Consider the following 27839-nt stretch of genomic DNA (forward strand, 5'->3'; position numbering starts at 1 on the left):
GCCTAGCATATGCTTAAAGAATTTCCTTATCTGAGCGTGAATATGCCTAAAAACCACAACGTAAAACAATTTCATATAAATAATTCTATTCGTTTTACTATGGACATGGTTTACAAAAACAATCCGTTTATTTGGACGCTGTTTCTTGACCTTCGAACAAACCATACGTCTTCTCTACATCGTCCCAACTTGTTTTACCTTTAACTAAATCTCGAACAAGCTCTGGAATGCTATCGATCTAAATAAAAATAGGACAACAGCATTTGTTAAAGCTGGCAGGGCTGTTAGACCACAGAAGAATCTTCTAGAATTCGTGACAAGGCTTTTCATAGATACCACAGCGCTTTTTCCTCGTCTTCTCAAATGACGGTAAGGGTTTCGTCCAACTTCCCAACGCGAAGTTACCATATCACATAAACAGGGTTTTTACGAAGAAGGTAAAAGAAGCCTAGATGATCAAACTTGAGCTCACTGATAAAAAAAACATAGCATACGTACCGCAGTTCTTATTTGTCTCGTTGTGTTGCGCTCACGGAGCGTCACTGTGTGTGGATTTTTGTTGACAGTATCAAAATCAATGGTGACACCGTACGGTATAGCGATCTCGTCAGTGCGAGCGTAACGCCGACCGATAGAGCCGCTGGAATCATCGACTTTATGGGAAATATCCAACTCGGTTAAGGCTGTAGCTGTAGATGGAAAGAGAAACATTTATACAAGATATGAGATATGTACAAAAATCTTCGCTCTCGGCTCTCCAAATAGTATTAATGTGTGGTAATAAAATTATGAACTGATAAATTTTGGATAAATAATTATTCGACCATTCTTCGCAAAATGACTGCAATACGAATGCCACTTTGTCTTAATGGTGAAGGGCTTAAAATCATTTGACCAAAAGTAATGCAACTTACAAATCTGTTTGATGAATGGTTCAAACGCTTCATTCTTACTGAGTGGCAGCACAGAACACTTGACTGGTGCCAGTAGTGATGGAAGTGAAAGCCACTGAAAAAAATAGAATACAATGATCAGCAAATGGGAAGTAATTTTTGTGATAAATTATTTAGATTTTAACTTTTCTTCCTCGACATTTGCATGAACATAAATTACGCTTTTCATAAGAACGCTCATCTTAAAATTAGACTTCCAATTTTCCAATTTAAAGCCTCCAAATGTTCTTAAATTGTTCTTGAAGCTCTACCTTCCAAAGGCTGTTATTCCAGTGTTGCACATGTGAAATATTAAAGTAAAAATTTCACACCAATGATTGAGAATTTACTTGCTTGAATCTTAATGCATGATATATAGTTTCAGTTACTTTTACTGTATATATATTATTTAGTTTGCATGTAGCTATTTGTCATCTTTCATTTATTTAGATTTATTAGCTACCCTTCGTTATATTTTCATGGAAAAAAATTTGTAGTCATGCCTCACAAAGCCTTTTTAACATGTCGTAACTTTACGATTTTGAAGTTAATGTTTTTATAAACTTGGTTCTTGCAAAAAAAAACATGACTTTTTTTACTGTTTTTGTTCTTTCCAAGGGTGGGTGGAATATAAGAGTTATAAATTAACATTGCATTGACATTTTTTAATATTTTTTGTTCCTCAGTAGAAAAGAATTTAGAGCTAATGATAACTACCGTCCTCTGCTCATCATTTTCTCTCACGCGAAAGTTATGTTCGAGCACAGCATACATGATTCTTCCGATGCCAAACGAAGGCTCGATTACATGTGGAGCAACTTCTCGCACTTAAAGAAAAAAGGATTAAAATTGAAATATTGAAAACAACAACACACAATGTGCTACTATGTTAGAACTTTTTGCGTTTTCGCATTGTTTTCGAAAAATCGCAAAAAATAAATTCTGCGGAATATCAAGGCATTTCGTGTACCACGAAATTCCAAAACTTTTAAAAATTCATTTTTAGGAATAGCCGTAAAAATTAGTTTCCGCGAAATTGTGTGCCCCGTCACTCGCGACTAACTCCGTACAAAACGAATTTTTTTGCGTTTTTTTTTCGAAGTGGAAAATTTTCTGACAACGGAGCACTTTTTTATACCGTGCACATCTTTCTTATATCTTCGGATTTCTTTTACCATTCCTTTTAACAGTTCGTGATCGCTGCCATTGACTTGTATTGAGTAAGATCTATAAAAATATGGACAAGTAACTTAAAACACGTAGGGCAAACAGAAAGAAAAACAAGTTCTAGTACTACGAAACTAGGGTCTGCGGTTTAATGGGGAAAAAGAGATACAGGTACAACAACTAGTCAACGATACTAGCTAGTTATTAAAACCTCTAATACATTCCAAACAGAGAATTGCACTGTGTTTTAATCAAGTTCTCTACAAAAAAAAACGCAAAACGACGGACAGCAAAAACTGACTGTGTACGTCATAAACAGCAAGGAGATATACCAAAGGCATTGATTTCAGATACAACGCCTTCTTTGTTGGTAAACAGAAGAGAACACACAACAAATTCCTATTCGTTATAAACTGTCTGTTAAAACAAACTTTTACAAATGGAAAAAGTTGTGAAGAAAATATGCTAAGAAAACATATTTACTTGTTTCCCTTTTGGTTTTACAAAGAAGGTTTTAACCAAGATTCAAACATAGAATAGAATATAAACAAAATATTATGTAACTTAATAATTTACGTAAATAACGAAGCAACCCAAGAGTATCGACCGCGTACCATTTGTAATGCATGCAGTAAATAAAGAAATATGAAAATGCTTAAAAAACAAAATATACCCTTTTTCTTTCAAAGATTCTTCCAATTTTTGGATTTCCTCAGTATTCATCTTTGAAACATACTCAGTAACAGACTTGGCTGCTCCTTTCAAGGCCTTGCCAACTGCTGACTTTTCTAGCACTACTTCCACAACGTCAGTTGATACTGGCTCTGGTAGATCAACCATGGCAACCAACTTTTCACCACTCGCATCAGTGTGCTGCTGGAGATCAAAGCAAGCACGATCAGCCAAACCAACACATTCGATCCATCCCTGGAAAAAAAGATGATATTAGCACTTATTGTTAGCAGAAGCCACAAGCGAATCTTCCACTATTAAGAGTTTTATACAAACATCGCTAGTGAGTATAGACAGCAGTGATGTTCAAAGCAGATGACAAAATTTTTCTTAGTAGTGTAAGGGAATAAAATCTTTTAACATGTCCAATGTTAAAAGACTCATGACTTTTGAGGTGTAAATTATCATAAAAAGTCACCTATTTTTATTGCGGAGTTCACATAAGCTCACATTGTATTAACAATAAAAAAACTAACCTACAAAACCTCAAAATTTAAAATGTAAAGCAGACTGACAAGAGAATAGATCGGGGGCGTCGTCACTACTCTCTCTATCTCAGCTTTCTTTCTTATCAAATAGCGATTTAATGAACCAGCCATGGCTTAAAACGACATTTTTAATTAATCTTTTTTTATTAAGAGCTTGCCCACGTATCCTAAAACTCATTACTTGTTAAAAGCACAGATAACTGACCTTAAAACAAACAAAAGAAAATATTATAGAAACAACGGTGCATATGTGAGATATAATAGTGAGTTTACTAACATAAAAAGTTTACTTATATAAAAAGAAATATCTACTTTGTTGTTAAAAAACGAGAAAAAGGGACTTACGTATGACGTTTTTAGTTCACAGTCCCAACAATCACAAGCATAATGTGCCATTTCGTTTGCCATATGCTGGCGAAATCTCATTTTAGCTGGATCGACACCAATTTTTAGCATGAACGTGTGAATGCGTCCCAAGAAATAACCCACGGCAGTGTTGTCAATGGTACCCTGATAAATTAATAATATAAAGATGAACTTTGTAAAATGAAGACCATGTTTATTTATTTCTAAACAAGCTGCCTTTTCTAATAAGTGAGGCATGCGAAATGTACGCGAAAGTAATGATTACGGAAAATGACACAAAAAAGAAGGCTAAAAGCATATATAGTGTACTAATATTCAATCAAGATCCAAAAGGGTCTTCAGGATCCAACTTCATAGATAGAGCCTTAGCCAAATGTAAAAATAAAGGAGAAAAATAAGTTGAAAAACTGCAGTTTTTATTGATTTTCTGATTACCTTATATATAATTTCTATGCACTGATCCTTTTTTAAAAAAAAAGAAAAACCAAAAATTTTCGGACAAAACACTTTCTGCAGTCAGACGGACGGACGGACGGAAAATTTTTTGGACAAAAAAAATCCGAAGGTTTTTTCGTCCGAAAATTTTCGTTTTTAATGTAGACACCATTAATTAAATCATTTGTAGTACCAAGTCAGACTGATGTACTTCCAAATAATCAAACTGAATGTGGATCATTGAAAATAATAGAAACGGATATGACATCATTATCGCTATTAAGAATTGTCTATTACCGGTAATTGATGAGTTTTGCACAAATACGGACCCTTTTTTAAGTTTTTTGATATTTCTGAATCGCGAAATAAGCTTAAAAGAAATGACTAAAAGCTATCAACCGCGAAGCATTTAAAAGGCGCCACAACATATACCACAGTTCACCCCGTATCACTTTAGATCACTGATTCGGAATTTCCACTTAAATATATTCATGGATTCTTTCTTGGAAACTTAAAAAACTAAAAAGGTTGGGCGAATAGTAACACTTTTTGAGTCAACATTATGTACCTGATCTAGCGCTTCTTGTAAAGTACAATCAACAGCCGGTTCACCAGACATTTGTCTTTCTCTTGATAGCAGCTTGCATTTAGTTGCTGCTACAGCTGCGAACTTGTTAATCACCTTCTTGTCAGGATCGACAAAGTATTCTATTTCTGCCATAAGAAATTCTCTGAAAAGAGTGGATACAGGTGGATATTATAAAGGTTCTTGTGAAAAAAAAATGAAAGGAAGAGACCATATCACATCAATAAAAGTATGAACAGTATTATTTTTTTGTACCATTTAATGAGAAAGAAAAATATTACAAATTATTTATTGAAGCACATTATGATGTGGAGATAAAGAGATATTGATTAGTCTACTTATCCACAGAGAGGGGGATACTTAAGAAAAAAGGTAGCAAAATGAAGCTGTTTAATTAAAAGCTGGCAAAAAATTACTGAAATCAATATATAATTTCAACCTAATTGTTAAGAGCAGAACTATACAACTAGAAAATAAACACAACACTGAACTTTACCTGACTCGCAACAAGCCAGCACGAGGAGCAATTTCATTACGAAAGCCACACCCAATTTGAGCTCCACCAAATGGTAGTCTACCATTATTGTAATCTAATAACCGTTTAAAATTTAAAAATATGCCCTGTGCAGTTTCAGGCCTTAAAAAACCAGGGATTAATCCGCTGGGTCCAATAGAAGTGGCAAACATTAGATTGAAATCTTGTGGGTCACATAAATCGTTGTTGGTGCCAGGCGCTTTGCACTCGTATTTCTGAATGAGTTGCCACAGTTCATCTTTTTTGTAATTGTCAATCTAAAACAAAACAAATCGAGTTTATAACTACATAAAGAAAACGTTATAATAATGCCTGGATATTACATTAACAAGATATATATATCGGTGTTATATGTGGGAAAAACAACTAATTCACATCAAGTTGACTTTGTTTATTTAATATAAATAAAGGTATACCTGACTCATTACTTTCTTATACTCCTCCTTCTTCTCCTGGCTAGTTTTTTTACCAGTCATTAGTTTCTCAAGATGTCCTTTAAAGAAATGAAAGGCAATTACCAGTTACAAACAAGACAACAAAAAAACATGTCAAAACATAAAAACAACGCTTGCATTGTCTACTGCACTGTCTACTAGGAAAATCTTTTCCATTATGATTCCTGTATAAAAGTACATATTAACTAGTAAAACATTCCCAAAAATTTATGGTATTTTATAGATTAGTATATAGCAAACACTGACCAAAAACAGACCAAAATTTTGGCAGATAGAAGTTCCTGGACTGAAAAAATATGATCTCTTATTTTAAAGTGTAAATAATTGTAAGATTCAGGAGAGAATATTTTTAAAATCAGTAACAATATTGATAATGGTGCTGTTAGCGACTGTCTCTGTAATCAAATACATGGAAGCTTTTGTTCTTGGCAGTGTTGGAAATGATCGTTTCATTTGAAATAATTAGCAAAACAGAAACATTTTTTCCTTAACAGGACAATTTCAAAAAATTACTGAATATTAGATAACAGATTTAAATGGGACCAGGATTTCATTAATGACCAAGAACAAAACCTCCCTGCAGAAAACCCAAAAAATTATTCACTAAATCACTCCTGTTGTTAGTTTATTTTTAAGTCTTGTACATCCCTTTATAAACAGCATTGAGTGTTTTTGTTTTAGTACTACATGTGTAAAACTCACATTTGGATTAGAATAGAATATAGAAAAACAGAAGACCCCTTATGATTTGTACAGTTAAATTCTTGGGCACCTAAATTGTATGAATTAGGCTTATTTTCATGCAGTATTTGTAACACATGTCTTGTAAGTAATTTCAAATATTATTTCAAGGTATTATTCATGAGGCTTAAAATGGTTATAGAAAGAAGAGTGTGAGGGGTAATTTGGCATTCATTGAAATAAGATATAATAAATTACAATTATATACAAACACTACCTTCTAGTAGATGGTCTGCTCTATAACAATCACCAGTTCTGACATCTCTCACCATAACATCAGTAAACCTATCAACGTGTCCAGAAGCTCTAAAATAAAATATAAAAAAATCAACTGTAGAAATTTTTTCTTAATTTAGTTACACCCAATATTAAAAGCTAAGATATTTATTGACCATGTAAAAACATTAAAAACAAACTTACTTTAAAACTTGATGTGGGGTCAGTTGAGTGCATCGCACCTCTAACATTTGCTCTTCAAGTACAAAATGTGACCGCCAGATACCTATCAAGTTGTTCTCCATTGCACATCCCATTGGTCCAAAATCATACAATCCAGCAACTCCTGTGTTAATAAACCATTGTGTTAGCAGTCTAATTATTTTCTGTGGGCAAGTTTGGTATTTGCAATTTGGTCAGGCTTTTTCAAGAAAATTCAAAAACATGGGTGTTAAAAGTACATCCCAAGTGTTTTAGGCACACTTTAGTATGTGCTGCATTCAGTCAACTTTGGCATTTTGTACGTGCTCTTGACAGCCATTCTAAGTTATTTTGTGAGTGTGTGGGAGTGTGTGGGCGTGTTGCACGCCTCCCTAGAAAAAGCATAGTGTAGTGTAACTAGTCCACATTACCTCCATATATCTCAAATGCTGGAGTATAAAAAAAACGTCTTTTTAATAAATCTTCACATTTTCCACGATCGAAATTGTCAGGTGGATCAAGCAGGAGTTCCTACATTGAATATATTTAAATGATTAAAATGATGGATAAGGTAAAACAAAAACATTACACACACAAATTGTTCTTAAAAGCAATTCAGTAAAACAACATAAGATGCTTAGAAAACCTTCTGTTCTAGTACACGCTTTCTCGCTTTCAGTTCTTTAACAGCCAAATCAATGTCTGTTGTTAAAGCTTTTTCATTTTTTAACTTCTTCACCAAATCACCCTAAATATAAGATAAAAAAAACTTAATGTTAAGTAAACATGTCTTCTGATCACACCTTTGCGTGGAGGGCGGCAGTCGTTTGTCTTTTGTTATAATTTAATCCCTTGAGGGTTTTGCAAGTTTATTTTTGCGTGCAGGGATAGAGCTTATTGAATCCTTGTAGACCCTTTAATGGCAGGCCAGTATGGCAGTAAAGGCTTGTTTACCAAAATTCTTTCACATAACCTTGAGGAAAAATGTTATGGTAGATATGTACTGCAGTGATATCACAAAGAACTTGTGTTAAAAGTTTGTTGATGTTAAGTTCTCAAAAAGGCTTGATTGAAACAATTTGTTCGTTTTTATCTTTTTCAAAATGGATACAGGATTGTTCAGGCCAAATACCAACAAATATAAGAGAGGTGGTACAATTTTGCCATAGGTACAAATTTTCCAAAAGTACAATTTCACCACCCAGAACTTAATTTACCCAAGAGGTGTTTACACTCACTTTTATGATTTTCTATAGATGCATTTTTAATAGTAAACAATGTTTAAATATAAGCAAGGAAAATTTTTATGGCCCGCTGCTTCAGATCTTCTCCACACGTTTTTTTATTATTATTTTTGTCGCAAGGGGGACTACAACCCAACAATTTTTTTTCATAGATCTGATGAGATTTTCTTCGTAAACCCAATTTTTTAACTACACCAGTAACAAGAGACTTAAAAACAATATTGGGCTATCTTACATTGATTTAGCATACCTTGCTTTTTTTTCAAGTCAAAAACAGAAAATGGTACTTTTTGAAAGCTTTCAGACGAAAACAATCAATTATTTAATAAAGAAACATTGAAATTCCTTGTGCCCACTTCCTAGTTGAATATTTCATAAAGCAGGAATAATACATTTTGTTTTTAATATACAACATACTAAACATTTATATAAAATTATCTGGAGAGAAGTTCAAGTTTGCATGATTTACGCTTTGGCAGATATCTGCGGTCAAAGGATAGGCTAGAAAAACGTGACAGATTTTTGTGTTAAATTGACAAAAACTTAAGATCTGTACATTCTACACTAATTTTGACTTCATTTTTTGATTCATCAACTCAGAAAGAAAACCTAATATTATTGAGGGCCCCCTTAAATTAAGGTCATGCGCATGGAAAAGCCACTCATGCCTGCTTGCAATTCCTATCTCAACCAATGTGCAGAAACTTTTTTAGCCTTAACTACTATGAATTGAAGAGTTCTACCTGTTCCTTTACAAGAGCTCGTTGCTTCTTTACTTCTTCTTCTAGATTTGTCATGATAACTTTATCTTTTATTATTCTTGTTGATAAGCAAAAGTTGTGAGGCAAAACAAAACGCTGTGAAAAATGATAAAATAAAGGCGCAAATCTTTTAGGTGCACAACCAATGCACTTTAAATGTAGAATGTTTCTTCTAATGAACCTAAACCATGCCAGTTTTTCAGAGTTCCCGAGAAAATAGGAAGAACTCTGTAACCGCGAACTTCGGAGCGATAGTGTTTAGTCACAAGCCATGCTGGCGGATGTAGAAACATTATGGGGTGCCGTTTACGCAGTTAATGCTAGCATGACATCCTCGTCCCCACACACGGTCTCTTTGCCCCAACCTCGTTCCCAGGGCTTTTTGTCTCTCATCGGCGCTGCGCTTATTGATAGGTCTGACGAAAAAGGCCCTGGAGGAGGCTGGTTTTATTCCGAGCCGTGATTGGTCGAGAATTTCACCTAATTATGCGAAAGATAAAACGTCACTCGGTCCGTGAAATATTCACGCTGAAACTAACTGTAAACAATAAAGATGGCCGACACTGTGCATACATGTTTTGTATCAGAAAAAAATATTTGAAAAATACATTTTGGCAAGAAACTTTTATGGCTTCAATTAGTTTTAACTAGTTAACTCTCAGTCCAGATGTGCTTGTATGTAACTACATGCTACTTATGCTCAAATTAATATTAGCAACTGACCAAGAGATTGTCTAGAGCTAGCTAGTTATAAAACAAGAAGTGTAGACATATATATAGTTACAGATAGATAGCTACTAGTTATTTATTATTATTATTACTACTGAACATCAGAATACAAAGTAAGCGCAGTTAGCTACATCAACGCAAAAACAGATAAAGGATTGGATGTATTTTCCATGCTAATTACACAGATTTTACATATTGCAAGAATTCTGTTAACTCTTAAAATGGTAAGGGATTATATATAAGATAAAAACACAAAGCTATCTATACATTTATATATATACATCTATATTGCTAAATATAAAAATTTTCTTTTTTTATTCAAGGTATAGAAGATATAGGTATATGGTGGTAGCATATTGATCATCCCAAACATCATATTCAAATAACAGATCATTTTTAGATCTTATAAATGGAAGTTTACTCAATAGTGTTTGAACCAAATTTTTATTGATAGATGGAAGTTCATAAGTTTGATCAAGGGTAGTCAATAGCGAAAGTCTCCAAGTTTCAATAATTTCTTTCAGCTCAGTTTGTAAGCATTTAAAAGCATCTTCTGATACTAAATCACGGCAAGGTAATGTTGTTTCTTTTATCAGCAAATTAGACTTTGTACAATTTGAACAACAATTATCTTGTTCATATTTTTTAAAACCAAAGAAATTTAGAATAAATTTCCTTAAGCACAGATCTGTTTTGCAGAAGCACTTCATGCTATCGTCAACATTATTTTTATTAACAGCAATATCTGCATTATTGTAATACAATGTTGCAGTTGAGTTTTGCCCACGCCTTCCAGCTCTACCAATTTCTTGCATGTAAGATTCAATATTGGCTGGAGGCGTTATGTGGATAACTTCAGTAACCTTTGGTGCATTAACACCCATCCCGAGTGCTGTGGTTGCAAACACAACTCTAATAGACGAATCTTGTTTTGTAATTTCATCTAAGATTTCTTTCTTCATTCTAGATGTTTGAGGAGCATGAAATTGACAAAATAGTTTTGTGTTATTTGGAGTTACTGTTTGCTGAAATAACGAATAAGCATAGCCACAATATTTTAGCTTCATGTAAATGATTGTCATGGGATAATCATCCCGTAATTTATTTAACTCTTTAGCAATGGGAACTAAAATATCGTCATAGCTTCTTAAGCCAAAGTTGTTTCCGCGTCTTGGCAATTTCTTTAAAAATATATTTTTTCTATTTGGATTTGCAACAACAACCTTACAATAAGGACTGAAACATAGTTTCTCTTTTAAATTTTTTATTTTGCTTGGGGGTGCAGTTGCTGTCAAAGCAATCATGGGTGTGCTTGGAAAAAGAGCTTTCAGTGTGCATAATTTTCCAAAATCTTTACGAAATTCAGCACCCCTAAAACATATAAATGGAGTGTTTTTTTTAAAATTTTGTATAGCTAATATATTAGCAATTTATTATGTTATGTACCAACAGATATATATTATCAACTTGTCAAAAGATATGTTCGTTTATATTAGTTTCATTATATATTTTCATATATATATTACATATAGCTATATATATATAACAGATTTTTATACTGTATATATTCAGTTTTGTTAAATATTTCATATGATATGTGCTATATACATACCTACAGTACTTCATTATTATTTTATAAAATGAATTTAAAAAACCACCAAAGTTTTTTTATAATTTTACAATCAATTGTAATATTTGTACCATCATGGTCGTCTTCCACTGCATCATTACTTCCAAACAAGCTCTCATCTGCCTCAAACTTCCTCTGTTCCAAGTTCAATACAGCAGCAGAAAAACCAATCCCATTCAAGTATTTCACCTGATCATTTATAATGGAAGTTAAAGGGCTGATGACCAAAACAATATTCTTTTCATTTTTAACTGGGAAGAGATCAGCAAGTAAATGAAAAATAATTGATTTTCCAAATCCAGTAGGCAGAACTGCCACCACATCATTCCCCTTTAACAAAGCTTCCAAACATATGACTTGCTTTGGTTTCAGGCAAAACTGAAAAATGTAATTATTTAATGCGAAAGATATTCGCTTTAAAATATCAATATACGTTAGAGCCATCACGACCTAAAGCCTTCAAGGTCCAGTCTTCACTAAAAAGTTCTATTTCCATCGATCACGATAAAATCCAGACCCTAATAATTAAATTGAAACTCGCTTACCAAAGACTAGGAAGTATAAAATTCCTGATAAACGAGACACGAGTGCATTAATTAAAAATCTGCGAAAATCAAAGATTTTTGACCAGCCTCCACCAGGGCCATGTTCGTCTCGCCGTCCGATATTCAAAAAGAGACAACTTGTCCTGGGATCGAGGTTGTCTTTGCCCCTAAGCCATTGTTACGCGGCGCCTAAAAAATTGTATTTTGTTGCGCTATCAAACCACCTTTATATCAAAAAAGACAAGAAAGCCCGAGAAAGAAGTTCCAAGTAAAAAAGAAGCCCTTTTTAAACAAGCTTGGAGAAGATTCGCAACAAAGCGCGAGAAAAGATTTTAGAGATTTGGCAGTTTTGTGAAACATCAAAACACACCCACGTACGCACCCCAATCTCGTTCACATGTGGTTCTTACTTATTGACATCAGAGGTTGGTGGCGGAGAATTTTAGTAAGCACTAGTAAGCCCTTTGACATCAGGCAGCAAACCCCGGAGATGAGTTTGCCATGCACCAGAAAAACACATCACCTAAGGGGAACTCATTTTCCAGTAAATTTTGCTAAATAAATTTTTTACATAATATAAACGTCTGAGTCTAGTCCACGTCAAATGTCCGTTCTTATGACACAGAGCTGTGGGAACGCTCGCACCGTCAGTGAGTTCTAAAGGATTGTCAAAGGTTCAATACCTCTAAAATTTTTAACCTAATTTGATTTGTTTCAATCTTGAAAGATTATATAGGAGCTGAGGGGGGGCTACAATTAGAAGTGAGTCTAGTATTTAAAGGAGTCTTTAACCTCGTCTCCAGGACTCTTTTTCTCTTTCCAAGGTTGAGAATCTCTTATAAGAAGAAATACAATACTCAACGTTATTTCCGCCAAAAAACTGGAGTGATAGTAATTTGACATTAATTTTGGGAAGAAAGGTGAAGCGCTTGCATGTGTATCACACCTCCATCGCAGGGTTTCTAGCGCTTTTTCATGCTAGATGATACGCGTTTTATCCTCATGTGTCAAAAGGTGGAGGTTTCTGCATTTGCGTTGGCAAAAATATGTAAGTAATGAGGAAGCATAAACATAGCTTGAGAAACAAAAATTAGAAAGAGAAGCCGCACATGACCGCATGGCTTACTTTTTACATTAAGTTTGCAGTTTTCTGAACACGCTAAAAGAATACCTAACACTACCTAGTTTTGGGTTTTAACCTTGTAAGCATTGTTTTTGCTAATATTTGGATGTCATTTGTGATGTCGTGAATACTGAGTAGCTAAAATTTAAAAAGTCGGAAAACTACGCTGAAGATCTATATTTTAATTTGATAAATAGCCAAGCGAAACTTCAATGGACATACCTGGATTTAAAACATCAGAAAAAACTAATAATCCAATCCTTAGAATAGTTCGAGAATCGTACTTTTGAACTGTTTTGACTCATTTTCCCCACGAATGCGCCATTATTGAGTCAAAAGATTTTTTTAAAAAAAAACTAACTGCGTCACATTCGAGGTTCATTGTTCCGCGTAATTGTGCAAAAAATTAGAGAAAACTAATGATCCAATCCGGAGGTAAGCTGGTAACGGACGCACGCACAAAGGCACGGACGGACGCATATTATTTTAAAAATTTTGGAAAGTTTGAAGCACGCAGGGCGGCGAACTAACTTGTAAAAATATTAACTAGGGTATTGATACACAGCACATAAAAACAAGAAAATTTGCACGTGCAAAAACGAGACTGAATTTCGTCATTCCCATGGCTACAAGTACCATTTTATATTTACAGAAGAGATATTGAAACTATTCTGAAAGAAAATATTGCTGATGCTGCATAAAAAATAACACATAATGTACAAGATCAATCTATAATTTACACCATATAAAAAAATTCTTGCCAGTCAGAATTTCGTGGTATGACATAAACTTTTGTATAGTACCAAAAACAAATAAATTAACCAACAAACATGTGCGCAGCAACTTCGTTCCCAGCGCCTCTGTTTTACATGCAGAATTTTTGTTAGCAATCTTAATCAACCGATTCACTTTATGATCAAACACATCTCTTTAAATTGAGTTTGATTGAAAAATTTAAATTCTAAAATAGCAAAAAAAGTCTTTCTTTTTAAACTTTTTTTTTGAAATTAAAAATTTCCACCTACCATAAAAAAACCAAAGGTTGGGTACGAGGTTGCGAAACAAGTTGGTTAAAAACACGTTCTATATTAACCAACGCGCTCTAACTAGATAACAACGGCCTGATAGGAAACAGAAATGGTAACGGTGATGGAATTGTTTTAGCCTTTAATGATTTGAGTCTTTAACTTCAAATTTCCATAGCATAGTTCACAAAACTGTGAGTGGATGGTGCTGATATTACTTCTAATACCGATTATACTACGTTTTAAGATCTGAAAAGTAGAACTTTTGAAGAAATAATAGCGAAATTGTCCATAAAAACTTTGTAAACCTTGTTAACAGGAGAAATAACAAATTAACAAAAAAACGGAAACGCGAAAAGTTACTTTATAAAATACACTTAATTTTTAAATTTTGAATAAGAGAAGAAACAAAAATATTCTATGCGTCAAAACAAAATGCAGAAATTGTGTCTGGATTATAATGTGCCTGCCATGTTGGTACTTCCATTTAAAGTAATGTGAGTTAAACATCATTTTTAACGAAATAAATGATGGGAATTGTTAAAAGCGAAGATTTAACAAAAGCTCAAACAGTCTAACAGTTTGAGGACTAACCATGGTACTGACTAATACCACATGGGTAATGACACAATTTTATTACTAATATGCTTCGATAAAATTGATTGATTTTTTTATAAATTACGAAAACTCTCGACTCTTTGAATACAAATATTACTATTGGTTGATATAAAATCACATCGCATAGCTTTCTGAACACCTTATCCCTCATCAAATGAACGAATGGAATTATATCTTCACAATTCTACTTCGATTAGTGAAACCTTTTTTCTGCACTAGATTGAGTGCAGATGGCTCACTCTCCACCAACAGCAGTTCATATTGAAACAATTTTAAAAAACCTACTACTAACGTAATATTTCCTATCTCCTCATAGGAGGAGGCGGTGGTGGTGGGCCTCCTGACATTGACGGAGGCGGTGGTGCTCCAAATGAGGGCGGCGGTGGAGCTCCACGAACTGGAGCAGGAGGAGGAGGCGGAGGAGCAGTTCTTCCTGGTCCTCCGGATGGACCTAAAAAATGAGGGTTGCATGAATTTAAAGCGTCAAACAGACTTACTTATTTATCTCAAAACAAGATAAAATAATATGTATAAGACAAAGGCCATAAACCATAAAAATATACCTCTTTGTGTATTTCTCGGGTTTTTGCTTGGATACGTTTTAGCTTCATTTCGGAAAGGATCTGGCTGCGGTAAATCATTTGAAAATTTAAAACGAGATTCAAAGTCATCTGAGTTGCCTAAGCGAAAATGATGTATCCTCTTTAATATCAAACACTTGTGAGTAAATAAATAACACCGTAACAGCGGATTGGTTTCTCTCTTGCAGTAAAGACGATATTTGTTTAGTAAACAAAACACCTTACCTGTCATTTCTGGTGGAGGAGGAGGAAACGACATCGAACTTCTTTGTGGTCCTGTTCTTGGAGGAGGTGGTGGAAGATTACTTGGAAGATTACTTACATCTCTCGAGGGTGGTGGAGGTGGAGGGGGCAAGTCGCTACTCCTACTAATTGAGTTCCTATGTGCAGGTAATGGCGGCGGTGCATTGCCTCTCTGGATACTCACATCAAAATTTTGACTAGAAGACTTTCTAATTGATCCTACAGATTGTTCCTGACCTCTGGCAGGTGGCGGCGGTACAAAGCTAGGCCTATGTGGCTGGGTTGGCTGGGGTGCACAAATCCTACGAGGTGGACAAATCCTACGAGGTGGAGGAGGTACTACTGGTGTAGCACCAGGTGGAGGTGGTAGTCCTGGTACTACCCTATTTGGTGGTGGACGCGGAGGTGGATCCCGTCCTGACACTAAGTTTATATTAGGTGGTGGGGGTGGTAGAGGTCCACTGTTGCGAGTACTTGATGGAGGTTGACGATCAGGTGGGGGAGGGGGTCCTTGATTATACTTGTTTGGCGGCAGTGGTGCTGGTGGTGGCTGACTTCGATTTGATGGCGATGATGTCGGCTGAGAAGTCCGATTTGATGAAGGTGGCAGTGGCGGCGGTTGAGAAGTTCGATTGTGTGCTTCTTGACGAGACGGTGGAGGCTGTGGTGACCTGTTTGGTGGCGCAGGTAACCCTCCCCTTCCTGGAGGTCGGTTTCCTGATACTGGTTTGGGTGCTTCTGGCAGCGGATCATTTCGAGATGGAGGACCTTTAATATTATTTGGTTTGGAGTTTGATGGAGTAGGACCTCTAACTGCGGACGAATTATTTGCGGTGGGTCGTCCTCTTCCTGGTATCATGGGTGCGCCAGAGCCTGAAAAAAAAATATAAAAAACTATTGTAGGCCCTAGGTCCACAGAAACTAGTCATTCATTGAATAGGTATTAAATCAAAAATAAATATTTAAGAAAAATACCAACAGAAACTAACTAGTTCAGATAATTTTCGTCCCGTACAAATTTCTGTCTTAATTACAGTGATTAATTACCAGTTATGTCTACTGCATATGTTAATTACAAATTTTCTCAGTTAAAAAAAAAATGATATTACTATAAAAGATTTTCTGTATACCTCCACCTGGTTTTCCTCTATCCGCAGCTGATTTCAGTTTTGGCATACCTCCTGCAAACAAACCACCTAAACCACCTCCTCCTCCTCCTCCACCACCACAACCACCACCTGTCGATCCTCCAGAACCTCCACCTCCTGAAGGACCATTACTGACTTCTAAATATAAGAAATGATAAGTAGTAAAGCAATATAAACAGCTTAGAACAACAAAATATACCAACAATCTTCACGGTGGATTCATTATATTTTTTAATCTCTATTATACTTTCGAGATTGTCAACGGATTTTGGCATGCGAAGTTGTTGTTAAAAGCAAGATGCATTATTTATTTGCGATCAGTAGACGGGTAAAAATTTGTTAGGAGAGACAAATGGAAGCGCTGTTTCCGACGTTCTGCGATAAGTCGGGAACATTTCTTTCTTTTCAGATTACAATGTAACCCTACTTTTCGGGCGCGTGAGAATAGTATAAATGCACGTGTTGTATCGTTGCGATGCTTTTGCGTGGAAAGCATCACAAACTTTAACTGTCATTAATATTAATTGATGCAATTTTTGTTTTATGTACCTCACTGGCACAATTAATCAAGAAAATGTTGGCGTGAAAAAGTACAGACGAACGTCAACAACTGTAAAGTGACCAGCTTCATGGCTTTCTTTCTTGGAAAATACACAGAAAAGATGCAATCCAAATTTGGCCGAGGATTTTTAATCCAGTTGCTGGTCACAAGTCGGTTGATGTCAAGTGCAAAGATCTGTGATGAATATGAAATATGTTTTATAAAATATGTCATGCGATGTACCACTCTTAGCAACCAATTACCTTCCCACCAATATAACAAGTTACTCCAATACTGTTGTTTTTTCTGTTCTAATTTATTGTTAGGAAGATGTGAAAAGAAATACATATATCGCAATAAATAAAATCATATGGACAGTAAGAAATTTATTCTTAAATCACGATGTAGTTGCAGCAGAACAAATTGTAGCAAATTCTGAGCGAAATTAACCAAAGGATTTAAAAACAGAGTAGAGCATTGTTATGACCTAATGTTGAGCTTAAAGGTAAATAGTTGAGCATAAAAATAGTTTAAATAGTAACCTGCATTTACATTACATACTTTTGATTATTTAGTAATTCCAGTTATAAATAATGAAACTACCAAGAAGTAAAGAAACAGCAATTACTACTATTTTTCTGACATTATGCAACTGAGTTAGAAGCAGCGATGTAGTAATAAATAAACTCTTACTTCCCACAAGTGGCGAACTTCTATCGTTCGTAACTGTCTTCTTAAGCTTTGCTCCTGAATGAATCGAGCTAAGCAGAGCACCTCGGCCGGCACTTCCCCCACCCCCACCTGATTTCTTCACGCCTCCACTGCTAGCTTTTGGAGGTGGGGGTGCACCAGGTGGTGGTGGAGGCGGTGGAGGTGGCATAATTTAAATGTGGGGTCAACTTAACAATCAGTTGTGCACATGATCTAAAGAGATAAGAAAGGACACTATACAGAATATTAAAAAACATTAACAGGTTGGATAGATTGCACTTTCATGTCACATTCTTTTATTAATCGCTAATTAATAATTAATAATTAGCGATTAATATAATTAATAATTAATAAAGACTGCATCTTTTTAACATGTCTTATTTACAAGAAGTTTTCAGTTCAATTTTTTCAATTATCTATATTATATTATGATAATGAAACCAAAGAACGGTTTTGGTATCAGTACTTTTAGTAATAAGGGGTTCTGCAAGGGGCATTTTAAAGCATGTGTGGTATAGCTTTAAAAGGAAATGTGGAATGTGGTGGAAACAAGAATATTTTGCAAATTGAAGTTTTTATCCCCCACAAGTTGTATTGGGCTTCTAGGCTGTTTGTTGTTTTCTATATATAAATATATAAGCTGTACACATGCACAAATTTTTAAGAGCTATATTGTGTAGCTAATGTCTTCCCAAACATAACTTGTCATGTATTTGTACTATACACACACTAACAAGTTGCATTTTAACATTTTTGATTTTTTTCTTGTGCTTTTTTTTCGACTCAAAGAATCTGCATTATTATTTTATGGTTTCTCAAAAAAAGAAAAGTTAGTCAGGTCCGTAGAACAAATAATTCAGAATAATTATTTAGTCCAAGCAAAACGCGACAATATCACTGGTGAAATCCTAAAGGCAGCACTTGCTGATGATAAAAAAACAGAAAAAGAATAGTTTACACTTTTCTGGTCTCTGGCACAACTGAGCACAAGATTGAACCTAAACTTTTTTGCACAGAAAATGAACATTTTATAAGAAAGCTGGGTAATTTTTTCCCTAGCTTTCTTATAAAGTGTATAGGAAAGTGTGTGTAGTTGAAAATTTTTGAAACTAGCTATTAGCAACTCAAGTTCATGTTTATATTATTATTAGTAACTAGAGTTTATATGTAACAAAGACATTGAATTAAAAGCAATATCAAATTATTTAAATAAGCAAAAAGGCAAAGATGCGTTTCTTTCACATAAAACACAATGTAAGATTCTTTAAGGATACTATATCAATTAAAATCACTATTCTTTTAAAAAAAATTTCATCTAATGATATATTACATATTTACATATCCTATAAGTTTTCAAAAAAAAAAATAAAACTTTATACGTGGACAAGGTAGAAAAATAATTTAAGAAGTTTTGTATCTTTCTTATGTTTCAAACAAGACATCTAAAATAATTATTTATGAATAACGGTTAATTCGTTCTGTATCAAAACTTGCAAAGTTTTGTAAATAACTTTGAGCATTTTTAACACTTTTAGTATTTTTGAAAGAGGAAAGCCATGGCGACAATTCGTCTCAAATCTTTGTATGACAACGAGACAATTACATTTTATTGAGGTTAAAAGAGCTGAAATGGGTGAATATTGGCTTAATAATACCTAATATGGAATAACTTTTTTTGATGGAAATACTGAATTAAACTATGCAAAAGTCTTTTTTTAAAACAACAGGATTAAATGTTTGGTGGATAATTTTTAACCATCAAATGCAAAATATATATCAATAAATATGTAATATATTAAGGTTACATCATTGCATATATAATTTTTCTAGATTTTAAATAGATATACTTTTATATAAAAACATTGTCAAAAAGAGGCCTGGGACGAGCAGAAAAGTGTCATTTAGGCAAAAAAATCATGTTAATCAATTCACCTTTATAACATCTATCTATGTTTAATTTTACATCCCTTATCAGGCCTAAAATTACTGATGACAGAAAATGTCAAAATTTGCTATTATTTAAATATAAAAATTTATGTAGCATAATTAAATCTGAAATTCTTTATATGCAGTGAATAACTTGAAAGTAAAAGGAGCTTTTTTAAAAAAATATACCTTAAAATAATTACATTAAGGTAACTTCAAAATGAAATTTAATGGTTTCCAAATGGAAAAGGACACTTAAATTTGGAGGCCAGTTTTCTTATATTTCGATTGAAAAAAATAATTTGTAGGCTATTTGTTTTAAAAACAGCAATGTAAAGAGACTAGATTTGTATTGTGCAGGGTGCAATCCAGCATCCTCAGTAGCCATTAAAATTTATCCTGAATTTCCCAATTCATTTCTCTTAAATCACTATATTACACATATTTCTAATTATTTAAAAATAATATGGTACGCACTCTAAACATCCTTAATAGAATTTTCAATTCGATCTAACAGCCACTGTTTAAAATTTCTGGATTACACCACCAAAATTTAAATCCTGTATTTTCCTTTGGTTTATAATATAAATGAATATTTCTTATAGCCTACATACAGTATAACCATATACCCTGAAAGAAAACAACAATATATACGGCTCAAGAGAAGTAACTTACTATTACTACAGAAGTTAAGAAAACCATAGTAGATAGTTTTATAGCAATGCTGCACAGAGTTTGTTTTATTAGATAATGGGGAACAGTTAATTAACACAAAATATTTTAATCTAGATTATAAAAAAGTTAAATATAAAATTGACACTAATTACCAGGCTTAATGTATAATCAATCTTAAATTTTCACATTTATCGTAGGAAAGTATGTAGCACAGAAGGATAACATAGTTAAAAAAATATACAAAAACATAAGCTGATTTATGTGTTACATATAAGCTGGTCAACATTTTATTAGTTCAGCCTAAATGCATTCTCAGTCTTTTTTATTACGCTTCCAATAAAAATATTTTTAAATAAAGTACCACCTTTTTCTAAAAGTAGTTGCAAGCTAGTGAAAAAATCCACAAAAATTCACCCATTGCACCTTGCACCTACCATCTCTGGCTTACAGACAAACACCAATTTAATATCCAGTAGTTATAATAAAGTGGATGAAAATTTATATCGCATTTTCTATTTTGTGTATCTGTAGCATGACATTTTTCTTGGGTACAGACTTTTTTCTTGGGTACAGACAGAACATGGGTATTATTACGGTAGAAATTTTTATAAAGTTTTTAAATCACTAAATTGGCACTGTCTGTGCAAAACACTTACATTGTGAGAAACAAGGTACATCAGAATAAAACCATAATTATTCATGTTTTCTTGCCAAAATAAATTTTTGATTTCTCACCAACATAGATCTTGCAGACCATATGTACATATTTTATACCGGAAGTTTGTATAAGCCAAATATTATAGAGGCATTTAAAAAAATGCGACTTTATTATGTTTATTATGTAAGTGATCATAGCCAATTCTCAAGAACATTTTTTTCTTCCCCAAGAAATACAAGCCCTAATAGCAAGAAAGTTATCCCAACCGCTCTTGTTGTGAATTTCCATGCCATAAAGAACTTCCACCTTCACCTTACTCAAACTAAGAATCAAAGAAAAAAATTGAATTTAAATTGCTGAAGATGTTCGTATCTCATGTAAATAAATGCAAATAAGGGGTGTAAAAAGTTATATTCAAAGAAAATAACACAAAGTTTAACGCATGAAAACAACACCCATGCCAGCAAGCATTTTTAAACTTTCACGAAATTGACAAATGTAGTAATTTCATGGCGGTTGTATAGTTGAGCAGTTGATGTGACTCTACCACTTTTGTAGTAAATTTGATTAACCTTCCTACACACAGAATGAATAAATATTAAAATGCAATATGCAACATGCAACAAAAAACGAATGAAAATCTTGTAAACATCTCTCCTGTTAAAAAGTAATTTTGCATGGATTTAATTTTGTGCTCAGCTTAATCAAAAAATATTTATGTGGAATTAATTTAGTGTGGTAATAGTTTTTTTAATGAAAAAAAAATAATGCAATTAACTTTTTATCTCAAAAGCATTGTATTCAAAATTCACTTAAAATCAAGTCAAAAATGTATTAACATTTCATAGGAATTGATAATTTTTTTTTTAATGTGGATGTAATTTTGCGAATGGTCAAATGTATATACTATAAACTTAGTGGATTTTAGCTAACTTGCCAAATTTTGTCTGCATAAAAATTTTAGTAGTTTCAAATCTCTGGCAAATTAAACAGGAGAAAGTTTAAGTTGCTTTTGGGTCCAATTGTCTTTAACTGTGAAACTTACACAAGATCAATTTATGCAGGATGACTAAAATTGTCAAAATCTTAAACGCTACTAGTACCGGCAGCCTTGGTTGGGGGGGATAAAGTTCTAGTGTATTTTTTATACTTTGCATTTTTTGTATGGGTGTCATTGGGGGTCAGATGGGTGTCATTTTTTTTTAAATAGTAAAATTGTAAAAAAATGTAAAAGTGCTGACTTGTATATTACAAGTGTTGTAGAATATATTAGTTATAAAATTTATATTACGTATTATGTTTGTTACCAGGTTGGTACTAAGGTAAGGGGATATATGGGTCCTAAGGATAAAATACAGACAAGATTTGAAAAAAATATCGATCCAGATAAATAATGTGATTTCTTCTTATATATATGATGTCATTTTTTACCATAATGACATCATTCAAAATTATTTTATTATAAAAAATCCTTTTTATATTTAGTGAGTAAGTTTACCAACAATTAAAGGAATCTGAATATTATAAACTGAATTGATTACCATAACTTTTTGGCCAGAATAAAACCTTGTTTGCTCGTCCAAGGCCACTTAATATTTTGTTGATGACTTCATAACTTGGGATTTGCAAACAAATGTGAGTAAAACATGTAGGGCCCAAATAAGCTTACCAAAAATATGTCATCACAAACTTTTTTTTCCAACAACTTTTTAAACCTCTGATTTCCTTTAAACCAGATCATTGGTATGACATCATCAATGTCATTAGTATGACATCATCGATTTAATTTTCACCTGGAATTTGTTTGTATTAAAAGACTTTCTACAATAAGTTCCAGACTTGTGGCCTGTGGACACTTTATGCAACCCTCGTGCTACAGACACAAGAAAAGCCCAGTTTTATTAGTGCCGAACCTAAGAGCTTTTTTAAAGGTTTCCTTTAAACCTTTGACTGCCAAGGACCTTTTTGGTAAATCACCAGCCACTTTTTACCAAAAATGGAGAAATTCACACCCACTACATAAATTTCACCCTCATGGATTGAGTTTAAAAAGTTTAGGGTGCCAATTTTTGCAGCCCAACCATCACAGGCCATTCCTTGAGACGAGTGTGATCGCACACGCACTCGCTCGCGCACTCGTAAAAAGATTTACGAGTGCTTTTTATCGCACTCGTGAATTTTTTCTATTTATAAAATATTATAGAGTGATGAAAAAGGCTATTATGCTGATTACATAACATTCATTTCTTTGTGATTGATTTGTTTAAAAAGTATAGAGAACATTAAAGTCGGCCCCTTTCCTTCATGCCAACACTCTTATGCTCGGCTAGTGCATTACACTGAGACTCGAACGAAAGACGGAAGACAATTTGGAACCATGCCACAAGTCAATCCGACCTTCATCGTCACAGAAAACTGCGAGAAGAGTGCCCACCCATGCAAGTTAAATATAACCAGAACATGGGAGAGGTTAGGTGTCCTGTACCTCAATACAGCTTTCGGACGAATATATTCGTGATGTAATACCAAAGAAAAAACATGTTGAATAAAGTTTAAAAAATCTTTTTAAAAGGGGAAAGAGAAATCGAGAATGTCCAGAAATATATTTAATGCCAAAAACATGGCGAATCTGCCAACACATCATCACATTCAACAGTGTTTCAAGCTTGCACTTGTGGTTAATACGTTTTACAAAATTCATTTCTATACAGCTTAAATAACATAAAACGTTGCGGTAAACAAAAAATAGTTAAATGTGAATCACACTTGCAAATATTAACATCGCACTTGTAAATTTTGCTTGTGAGTGCGATTTTTCGCACACCATAGCACTCCTAATTTTTTTAACGGGTGCTTTTTGTAGCTCTGGCATAGTTTTATTCAAGAAATGGCCTGCTATCAGTCTTTGAGGTGCCAAAAGTTCAAAAATTACAAAACAGCTAGTTTTTAATTTATCGAGGCCAATTCTGGCGATTCCCAGACTTATCCTTTGACTTTTTATTAACGGGAGATTGGCCCACGATTGGCAATCGAAGGGTTGACAAAGAAAGTTTTAAACAGGAAAATGACTGAAAAGCAAAAAGTTGTACTTCATGCTAATTGCAGCTGCAAAAACAGAAAAAAAAATGATTTCTATAGCTATCCATTTTAGTACAAACCTTTTTATAAAAATTTCAAAATTATTTAAGTTTTTGTGCACAAAGACAATAAGATGATCACCAAAAAATAAATTTCTTTTAAAAAAGGTGATGAAAATTAAAACATCTCACAATAGGTTTGTTAAACTTTCATTTTAAAATTTATGACTTTTTTCATTCTTTCTATTTAATTAAATTTTTTTTTGATTTAAAACTTGTTCAATTCTAAAAATGTTGTTTAGTCCTGGCCACATGGGAAGACTCTACTATTTCATTTCACAGGATAGTAAAATCTTGGCCATTATTTTAAAAATAATTAGCTAAATTTTACTGCTAACACATGTTTATTTATTTAGTTTTTTTCCTATGGATTTCCAAGGAATAAACAGTATGAAATTTTGATGAACTACACATCATATCCAACGTTTATATATTGCATGGCACTTTACATCCTCAGTAAAATATCCACTCATTAATTTCCATACAAACATAACAATGGATTTTTTGAAATTGCTTGTAATTCCCATCGCATAAAACATGTGTGGCTAGTTTTCTCTCCTTTAAACTAGAGGATCAATAATGACTATGTTATACATTTTGAAAACATTTTAAACAATTCTTTTTAAAATTTTAAAGCTCTTTTTCTTCTCAAGAAATTCATTTTTAATGATTATTACATAATTGTTTTGCATAACTTATAACGTCGTGTTCCCACAAATTATAAAAAAATTTTATTGTTATAATTTTTGCTTGTAAGATACATACAGATTCAAACTTTGGGTAAAAGAGGGGGGGTTACAGGGTAGTTCACACTTATTATGTTATAACTACAAAAAAGGTGTTTATTACACCTTTTAGATTTAATAAACACCTTTTTTTGTATTTATAACCTTCTCTTTTTTATTTTTAAGATATACAACTGTAAAGTATTTCCACCTGACCTTGACATCATTAATGTAATAAGGTAATCAGCATAAATATATTACACAACTAAACAATGATAAAACCTATTTTGTAGTGTGCTCTCCTATTGATGATATCATGACATATATGCAAAGTTTAGCAGTTTAATAACACTCTCCTCTTTAATTATAGTACAAACGCAAAGTCATGATTTTTTCACATACTATCTGATAATATTCCAAACTTTTTTCAAATTTTATCATGCTATAATACAGTTAAAAGCCTAAAAGAAGACTGTTAAAATATTTACGCTGTGTGTAATTCCTCAAAATTCTGCTACAAGTTCTAATTTCTAAAGTTTTCTTCTTTTCTAAGATTTATATATACTTAAAAAAATACTTATTCACGAAAATCAATTTTGCAAAAATAAAATATTTCCGCTAATATTATCTTTATAAAATTTTTTGTTAAACTAATAAGGATTTTAGTGAAAGCCTTGTAAAAAAAGTATCAGAAGTAAGTAAGTCCTTTAAATTGATTTATTGGCTAGATTTGTGAATTATTTTGTGATATAAATCTTAAAAATATGTTTGGGTTTGGTCAGGATAAAACTCCAATTAGGATACAATTAGACTTTCCTTTCCTTTCTATGTTAGGAACTATTGACAAAATTTAATTCTTCTTCCTAACAGGCTTTTCAGGAGAGCCAACTTCTACCCCTTTCTCTCACTGACCTAAAAAATCTTTAATAACTCGCTTTCCTCCTAAAAAAACTTGGATCTTCTGCTTATGCTCCCTCCAATATTCAACCTTATGGCCAGTTTGCGTCATTTTCATACAATTAACAATAGCAAAAAAAACCTCTAAAATTCAAAAAATCTGTTGGTTAATCTATAAAAGCGTCATTTTAAATGGTTTACTAATTTATTAAAATGGCTCTTGATAAAATAAAAAATATTTTTTAACATGCTAAAATATACAAAAGGCTAATTCTGGAAGTAAATAAAAAAAGCCATACTATTAGGTAACCAACATAGTGACCTAAAATTTTAGAATAGGGTCAAAAAATTCTGTATGGAGCATATCAGAAAATTTCAGTATCTCTAAATCAGAAAATAGGGGTGTAGAAATAACTTTGTAATGTGCAAATTAAATTAGTCTGACTACACATCATTGTAAACAAGAGATGCATTCAATAAAATGAAAGCCAGGTTGACCTAAGTTTTAGTACAATAACACAGATTTAAAAAAAAACTTGTGGAATAAAAATGTCAAAGTTTAGCAATGATTCCAATTTTTTTAAGATTTTTTTTAGCTTGAGCTTAAGCTTTTTTTTAGCTTTTAGATGCTTTTTTTAAGCTTGACAAAAGTAGCATTAATTTGAGACTTCCAGCTGAGATCAGAATCAAGAAGAATACCAAGATGCATCAAACAGGTGTTACAAGGAAAACATTTAATTAATTAACCAATCAATTATTCAAATGTTCTTTTAGTATTGATTGTTAAAAGTACCTCTGCAGTAAGTCTAAATAAAGTTTGACGCGACCATAGCACAGAATAATTAGGCTATCGTTGTTATTGATGTTGTCAAAATGACAATTTCGTTATAAAAGTAGATAGATGAAGGTGCATATTTTATATGGCTAGTCTCACGAATGTCCTGTCTAATAACTCCCTGCAATATTCAACAGCCCACACAGTATGCCATTTTTCCAATTTCTCTCACATGGCTGGAGTTCCCTGATTGTTTGATATAATTTAAAATTCCCAGACCTTCAAGGTCTCCCAAGTACCAAATAAAACCAGGGGCAAAATTCACTTTTTTGAATCAATGCCAAGGGGAAACGATGCCTCACAAACTGCAGTTGTGAGCAACGACACAACATGGTAGTTTTTACTTGTTTATTCCTCAATATTAAGTTTCTGAAAGGTTAAAAAAGAAAGAAAAATTTTTTGTCCTGTCCTGCCCCTCCTGCCCCACTTTCCGATGAAAAATAAATCAGATCACAATTAACAGACAATTGTCGTTTTGAGAGAACTTACATATAGGGAAATAAATGCAGTAAACCTTTTTAGTGCAAATATTGAAAACAATTTTAAAATACCAAAAACATTTTAGATTTTCCTTTTTCCACAAGTGACCTTTGGTTTCCCTATCATTATTTTGTAATACAAATTTAGATAAAACTGCAACAAATTAAGTTTGCTTTACTTTTCCTAACACATTTGAAAACAAACTCAAAGTGAGCAGTACACAGAAAATAAAAAATAATAGTAGCAAACATTATATATATATACCATTAAAACAGCTTTCAGAATTGTTTAAACTAGCTTTCTAATTCCAGAAGTAACAATCAGTGTTTGTTTTATCTAAATTAAAGATTAATATTGAAATTAACAGGAAAGTGTACGAATATTTGTGTACAAAAATTTTCAACTAAATCACTGTTTCTGTAGTTTGTCCTCCTCTAACATATTCAAGATGGAGTATTTACACTATGCCCAGACTCCTCAACTTAGAGGTCCGCCTCGGATTTTATTATTTGCTTATTTGATCTATAACTTTTCGGTCGTATTTTTAGGTTAACGGCACTCCATTGTTAATAAACTCCCAGATCTAATCCGCCTTTTTAACTCAATTTGTTACGCGTACAGCCGACAATCGGCGTCACAAGTATCGTTAAATATTCGTTTGGGGTAAGAAATAAATATAGTATTGGAGAATATGAAAAACAAACTATTTTCATGATTCCATCTATTGTAATATTTGAGAAATTTTGTGGGGAA

At 33.1% G+C, this 27839-nt stretch overlaps 3 protein-coding genes across 3 annotated transcripts; all 3 read right to left on the reverse strand.

Annotated features, from left to right (window-relative positions):
- Positions 1-69: 69 nt before the first annotated feature.
- LOC130621839 (glycine--tRNA ligase-like) lies at positions 70-9136 on the reverse strand. The gene is made up of 15 exons (XM_057437192.1): positions 8842-9136; positions 7501-7602; positions 7286-7385; positions 6858-6999; positions 6655-6743; positions 5658-5734; positions 5203-5498; positions 4689-4851; positions 3665-3829; positions 2773-3026; positions 2071-2159; positions 1650-1759; positions 915-1008; positions 499-689; positions 70-238 (listed from the first exon to the last, which is right to left on the reverse strand). The coding sequence occupies exons 1-15, from the start codon at positions 8893-8895 to the stop codon at positions 128-130; spliced, it is 2037 nt and encodes a 678-aa protein (XP_057293175.1). The 5' UTR covers positions 8896-9136; the 3' UTR covers positions 70-127.
- Positions 9137-9902: 766 nt separating this feature from the next.
- On the reverse strand, positions 9903-11662 carry LOC130621190 (uncharacterized). Its single transcript, XM_057436507.1, has 2 exons — positions 11247-11662; positions 9903-10959 (listed from the first exon to the last, which is right to left on the reverse strand). Exons 1-2 carry the CDS (start codon positions 11660-11662, stop codon positions 9903-9905), a joined length of 1473 nt encoding a protein of 490 aa, XP_057292490.1.
- A 1807-nt stretch (positions 11663-13469) lies between these two features.
- Positions 13470-27429, reverse strand: LOC130622347 (WAS/WASL-interacting protein family member 1-like). The gene is made up of 6 exons (XM_057437806.1): positions 27351-27429; positions 17736-17966; positions 16484-16639; positions 15336-16226; positions 15093-15209; positions 13470-14980 (listed from the first exon to the last, which is right to left on the reverse strand). The coding sequence occupies exons 2-6, from the start codon at positions 17920-17922 to the stop codon at positions 14832-14834; spliced, it is 1500 nt and encodes a 499-aa protein (XP_057293789.1). The 5' UTR covers positions 17923-17966; positions 27351-27429; the 3' UTR covers positions 13470-14831.
- Positions 27430-27839: the final 410 nt, after the last annotated feature.

This window comes from Hydractinia symbiolongicarpus, chromosome 12, assembly GCF_029227915.1.
Source record: "Hydractinia symbiolongicarpus strain clone_291-10 chromosome 12, HSymV2.1, whole genome shotgun sequence".
Taxonomy (NCBI): Eukaryota; Metazoa; Cnidaria; class Hydrozoa; order Anthoathecata; family Hydractiniidae; genus Hydractinia; species Hydractinia symbiolongicarpus.